The sequence below is a fragment of the Platalea leucorodia genome (genome assembly GCF_965183815.1).
Source record: "Platalea leucorodia genome assembly, chromosome: Z".
In the NCBI taxonomy this organism is placed as follows: Eukaryota; Metazoa; Chordata; class Aves; order Pelecaniformes; family Threskiornithidae; genus Platalea; species Platalea leucorodia.
Genome location: NC_138858.1, coordinates 47,525,229 through 47,532,371, shown reverse-complemented (window position 1 = coordinate 47,532,371; position 7,143 = coordinate 47,525,229). Strand labels below are relative to the sequence as shown.

Sequence of the window (7,143 nt, the reverse complement as noted above, 5' to 3'; positions counted from 1 at the left end):
TCAAGATGAGGCCACACCAGTGCAGAGCAGAGTGGGACGATCACCTCCCTTGACGAGCTAGCAATACAGTGTTTGATGCACCCCAGGACACGGTTGGCCCTCTTGGCTGCCAGGGCACACTGTTGGCTCATGTTCAACTTGCCATCGACCAGAACCCCCAGATCCATCTCCGCAGGGCTGCTCTCCACCCTCTTGTTCCCCAGTCTGTATGTACATCCAGGGTTGCCCAGTCCTAGGTGCAAAATCTGGCACTTGGCCTTGTTAAACTTCATGCGGTTGGTGATTGCCCAGCTCTCTAATTTGTCTAGATGTCTCTGCAGGGCCTCTCTGCCCTCGAGAGGGTCAACAGCTCCTCTCAATTTTGTGCCTAGCGCCGGGTCTCGGTGGCAGTGAGGTCGCCGCTGCGGCCTGTGACACTTGACACAGAGGAAAATGTTCACTGATGATTCAGTTTGTGGAAGGACAGTTGGCTGATTCATATGATCCAACCATAGAGACCACTTTTACAAAACTGAACACAATAAATGGCCAAGAATATCATCTTCAACTGGTTGAGACTGCAGGCCAAGATGAATACTCCATATTTCCTCAGATGTACTCCATAGACATCAATGGCTACATTCTTGTATATTCAGTCACGTCAATAAAAAGTTTTGAAGTGATAAAAGTTATCCATGGCAAGTTATTGGATATGGTGGGAAAAGTCCTAATATCCATTAGGCTGGTTGGAAATAAAGAAGACCTGCACATGGAAATGGTGATCAACTATGATAAAAAGCTACTACTACCTAAGAGCAAGGATTGAAGAAGAACAGCAGAGAGGCAATTCTACATCCTGCTCCTCTGGAGACGGTTTTATGGGATTTAGCCTTCCATTTAAAGGCAGTAAATTAGAAACTTTCCCAGTTTCCAGACAGCATTAAAACAGCTGGTCGCAGGGATGTAACCAGTTGTGGAAATGCATATAGGCAGCAAACTTTCCTCCTATTGTCAAGGAGTAGCAAATTAACGACTCATGAAAGCCCCTGAACTTGGAGGCATAAGAAATGAGAAAATTTCTTATAAAACTAATTGACTTTAAATAGTTACACTCAGAGCAGTTAAATCATGTGAATTTGAAACACGAAGCCTCAGCACATGCACATAAATATGCATGCATTGGGCAGCAAGGTTTTCACATACCCATACAGAAGCACATGTACACACACACACAGAGACATACACACACAAAGAGCCTTTTTCATCTTGAATTTATGATTAAAAATCACAGATTTTACTGTGCTAAGCTATTTATAGTATTGTGTTTTGAAGAACAACCATTTTTTCCCCTAGGTAGTTAAAAAAACAAAATCTTTCCAAACGTAAAATGGAACAACTGGAAAGTCTCCATTTTATCTTAGCAGTTAGAAAAATCATAATGCCTCTTCTGCCAGTATTTTGCTCCAAGGCATGGCAAGTAATGATTCTATTGATTCTGTTTCAGAGGTGTGTGATATCAGATTTTTATTTTTTAATTTAATTTAATATTTTTTTAGATGTTAAAATTATTTACAATGTCTTCCTGCTACCTTAAACATTTTTTAAAAATCTATTAACTGGTACTTTGGCATAGGTTTTAAACAAGTTTCTTGAGATGCTTCAAGAAAGAATACTGTTTCAGAGCAACTGTATCCTGACATCCATTAAAGATGATATTGTGACGGACTGTAAACATGGATGGATAAACCTTACTGCCAGAACTGGCAGAGGTATCAGAATACTTGTATTTTTGTCCTCCTTTCGGGGGGGGGGGGGGAAGCTTGCATTTTTCAGTGTCTTTTTTTTCATCTTGAAAAAATAGAGGAAAGAAAGAGAGGAATAGCAGTCAAGCTTTTAAGGAGGTTAGGAAAAAATCAATTACTGCCTCTCACTGTGTAGAATCACTGTAGAGCAAAGTTCAAATAGAAAGATATATAGTAAAACATACAATCAGGAAGAACCTTTCAAAAAAGTTCTCAATGCAAGCAGTTGTGACTTATTTCCTCTGCCAAAAGACACAAAACACACTATCAAACATAAATCAAGAGATCAAGAAGACAAAGTGAATGAACAGAACCACTACATACTCACTGCAAGATGACGTGGGGTAACATGTAATAGTCAAGTGGAAAATTTGGGCTAAAAAGAGTCAAAAGGAATTTGAAATGAAAGATCTTATTTTTAAATAATTCTTATTTAAAATTGTCCAGTTATCTACATTATTCTGCAGTAAAATACTTAAATCTGACACAGCCTCTTTTCTTCAGCAGAATTTTTCATCTGTTATAATGCAGCCATATTATTAAAAGAAATCTGACATTTTCTAAATTATTGATTCAAAACTAGACATCAGCAAGCTTAGGTAACACCTAAAAACTAAACCTAAACTAAATGAGCAGAGATTTGTATTACTATAGGGATGTACGTACAGCAAAATCTACCCAACATATTACCAAGAGCAAGGGAATAACTGCAGTGCTAACACTGCCAATCTTTCTTGAGATGCTGAAAACACCAGATGAAATTAATATGAATTGAGGATACTTCACACTTTTAAAAAGTCAACAACTCTTTGTTGGATTAGGAGAAAGAGTAGGGTGATGTGACATTTTGCTTTTAAAAGTAATATATTCTTGCATTGAATCTGTTCCCTTTTGTTCTTGAATATCTGAACTGTTGCATTAAGACAATAAGCATATCATTTATTTTCCTGAAAAATTCAAGAGCTCTGAGGTGATGAAAACCCAGAATACTGTAAACAGTTTGATCAGACATTACTATGGAAAGGCTTTTTTTTTTTTCCAAAAAGATATATGTTGCTGGAGGTAGGATCACTTTTTCCCTGGAAAGCAGTTTGTTAGGGCTGACTGGAGTCAGGGAGAAAGAACAGCAAAAAAATTAAACAAAACTGTTGCTTAATCAGTCTTTGTTGTCTGAGAGCAGAAAGTAGTAGGTAAACACAAGACTTTCGAAACCTCCTTCTACACCATCATGTTATTATACTCACTGGGTAACACTGCCTAATTCTATCTGTTCATGCTATGAACTCCACCAAATCTCATAGCAGCATCACATAGCTAATATGACATGATGTTTTGTGAACATATGTACATATATCAGACAAAAGACCTGAGTTTTTGTCCATGGTTTCTTTATTGTTGACCTTTTAAAACTCCTGCAAGTATATAACTATGCATTTTTTTGTACCTCAGAAGAGAAAATGCTGGTTGTTAAAAGAAACCAATTTCACATTAAATTGTTCTGAAGGGTTATTTTTCAGTCTGTTACTCTGCAGTTCTTCTTTGTTCAGTTAAAGCTTTTATGTGCTTTTTTTTCATGCTACCAGTTCTACAGTTTTAAACATCAGAATATTTATGGCTTTCGTTAGGCTGTTTTAGTCAGATAATTATGAGACACACTTGCATTTCATGTCCAAATTTCCAGTACTTGGGAAAAGAAGCTTGAAAATTCAGTCTTAGTGTACACTTAGGCTCCAGAAAAACAGAAGACTGTAAAAGGAGCTAAAATGCTTTGTTAGTTGTACTTTGGGGTTTTTTTGGTTGAGGTTTGATTTTTTGTTTTGGTTTGGTTTGTTTTAACAGTGGCTTCAAGGTTTTAAGCCACACTCATTTTTCTTGGCTTAGGAAGGATGAGCTCACCAGGTGAATTTTGAATTCCTGGTGTTGGGCCTGTAGATACTCCACTTCTTATGTTTTTCTGTTTTGAAAGCCTGGTTAAAATCTCACCAAAGTAAATGGAGAGATGGGACAAGCCTTCAATGCCATGATGACCTAAAGTTCAGTAACCTTCTCCAAATCCCAATCCTTCACAGAGTTCTGCAGTTGCTCTTAAACAACTTTGTCCAGGCAGAGCATGCAAAAAGTGTCAAGGATCTCCAATGTTTACAGGAGTATGTAACCACTGTAGCCTCAAATACGTATCAGTACTGCCTGCATTTTCTAGGCATGTTGGACATTGGTACCTATAAACTTCCCTGTACTTTTGTCATCAGAGTTTTTCATGCAGTTTCATTTTGTCCTCTGCATTTCATCAGCCCCAGTCTCACTTTCCAGCTTATTGCCATAGTCTACTAGACTGGAACAAAGCTCTGTGTGATGCATAACAAAAGAAGAGGAAATCACATAAGGAAATTTGGCTATATTTACTATGATAGGTCTTAATCCTCCAAGAAGTGCAAGTTCTGGAACATCAGCCAAGTTACTCAGAGAGACAGGATGAAAGAAGTGAGATCATACTGATACTTTCTCTGCTGTTAGTTAAGAGAACAAAGGGTCACTGGCAAAGGGCCAAGTGAAGGCATCCTTTCAAAAGAACAGCTTGGTGTCAGCAACAGATATGACCTATCATTCAGAAAAGCAGAAATACCAATACAAAGCATTCCCCTCTCCAAAAGAAAGCTTTCTGATTACTGCAGGAATTGGAAGATGCCATCTTCTCTTATATGAGCAAAGTTATAATGGTGATTCCTGTTATCTTTTTGTTCTAGTCAAAACTCTGCATTTGACTGCAGAGACAGGTAAAGAAGTAAAAAATGTGAGAGAGCTGAGAGTGAGAAAATGAATAAAGCACCAGCTGTGGTTAGGATGCTTATTTTCTACACTATAGAGAGCCTTCCCACTCGCTCATTAAATGAGCCACATTGAACTATTATGTATCAGATCAAGCCATTACAATGCATCTTAAAATTATACATATTAAAAAAACACTAACAAAAACAAAACATGGTGAACAGATAATGTACGAATATCAGTTTATATAACTGATGAATATCAGGTCAAGTTTAAAAGCAGCCATGTAGTCCAGAAAGCAGAGTAACTGCCAGATCAGAGATATTTTAGGTGTGTGGTAACTGTCCTGCTTGGAATATTCAGCAGGCAGAACAGGGGGTTTGCACACTACTAGGAGCATCAGGAAGAATGACTAACAAAATAATCTTTTCATCTTTAGCACACACTAGGTTATTTTATGCATGTATATGGTACTGCGCATTGTGAAAAGACTGAAGAAGTGGCAAGCTTCCTGAAGGGAAGAAAGATCAACTAATCAATAAGCACGTCTCAGCCTGATTACAGAGTGGCTCTGACAGACTGATTAAAAGCACTGCTACCCAGATACTGTTGCCCAGAAGGATGGTAGCTTAAATATGAACCTTTGAAGATGGGATAAAAAGGCTGTGGAAATACAAGCAGAAGGGATTATCCTGGAGGGGGGAAAAAACCCAGATCTGCTTGTCATGCTGATTAAACTCACAGTAATACATATGATTCCAAATCCATAAAAAAGACAATACAGCAAGAACACGTGAATGAATAATATAACATGCACAACAGACATCAAAGTTCATTGTTACTCCACTATCAATGAAATGCACTGTGAAGCTTCCCCTTCATGCTGCACAGCAGGTATTGTTTTGGAATCACTATCAAGGGAAGCAGATTCAAGGATCATTGCTTTAATGCGTCACAAATTGTGTTAGAACTTGCAAGTGAAAATATATTCTTTCTTTGCTTCCACTGTATCCCACAATAGACTGAGGAAGGCAGAACCAGAGAATGTCTAACAAATGTTACGCATGTCCCAACAGTGCATTTCTAAGATGATATAGACTATATACATGTCTCGCCGCCACCTGCTGCATAGTTATCACGGTATATCAGTGAACCTTAGTTTCTATTCATGTCCTAGTCACCATTTACAATCAAGGAAAGATGAAAGATTTGTTTAAGAGATTCGTTTCTTCTCCTCTTATGGATAATAAGATTGATTGATAATTTTTCATATGGTAGTTGAAAATACAAATGAAACATAATCTATGTTATTTTATGTTTAATACTGAAGGTCTCAATTATAGGAAGTAGATGGGACCAGTTAGGCACCTTTCAATGCAAATAACATTCATTGTATTTTGTATAAGACACACTGCATAAAATAGAATTGAAAAGACTATGAATATTTAACACCTTGCCTTTCTAATTATTTTTGTTCCCCATACGTATCAAGTAGTCTCATTTATACCGGGTTCAAACAGATAGAATACTCTTTAAATAACCCCTGTAAATTGTGCTTCCCTTATATCAAATGTACATCAGATAATACTGCAGTTCCAATGAAAATTAGTCTTACTGTCCATCCATCCGTATTCTGCAAAATTTGTTTCACCTTAAGATGGAGAAGAATATGAAAAAAAGCCTTCAATAAGTTAAAAAAAAAATGCAACATTTTTGCGTTGAAACTTCTCATCAAAACTTTTATATAAATGCATATTGAGATGTTAAAGATTCTGCCACTGATATTCTTAAACACTAAGTTTACATAAAGTTTTAATAATTTATTTTATAGGCGCCACAAGATTCTTAAAAGTTGGTTGAACATTCATCTGTTCAACAGCTGAACCTGATGTTACAGGCAAGTGAGCTGCCTGGTACTTACCCTGAAAGCTATAAGTCTGGGTATTTATACAGTGACAAAGGAAAAGAGTAGCAAAAGAATTTAGGTGACTGATATACTGTGCAAATCAACAATAGAAGTGCTTATGGAGAAAGGTCCTAGTTTATCCAAGATTTTGGTCTGGAGTTAGAGCCATGCTAGAAGATACTGCATGATCCCATCTCACATAGGCAGAATTGCATAGTAGTAGCCTTTGGCTGACACTGACACCTTAAGGATCATCAGTCCTATCATTTTGCAGCCTTGGTTCCAGTGCAATATGTAATTTATTTAATGAAAGCATTGCCTTCTGCTTTGTGGTTACAGTGTAGCACAGAGTGAATGTTAGGTGGGACAACAGGAGAGTAAAGAAGAGATGCTGGAGTTAGAAACCTCCTTCAGTGCCAAATTGCTGAAATAATACTGAAAACGTATAACTAGTGTTTTGGTTCACAGCTGGGACCAATAAAAGCCTGTGAAGAATTTCCGTAAATTATACTATCCTGTGGGGGGCCAAGGAAATGTTGTTTCTCATTTAAAATAAATAGTGCCCCCTACTAACTTACTCCTAATCATGCAAACAACAAAGGGATTAAGTAGGCCATTTCCATACATATGACTGTTTCTTTTATGAAATGTAGCTCACGAGAAATTCAGAGCTAATTGATTTAGAGGAAT

At 37.3% G+C, this 7,143-nt stretch overlaps 1 protein-coding gene across 1 annotated transcript; it reads left to right on the top strand.

The window, feature by feature from the left end:
• Positions 1 to 442: 442 nt before the first annotated feature.
• Positions 443 to 805, top strand: LOC309602546 (GTP-binding protein Rheb-like; the record flags this gene model as incomplete). The annotated part of the gene is made up of 1 exon (XM_082336209.1): positions 443 to 805. One exon carries the CDS (start codon positions 443 to 445, stop codon positions 803 to 805), a length of 363 nt encoding a protein of 120 aa, XP_082192335.1.
• Positions 806 to 7,143: the final 6,338 nt, after the last annotated feature.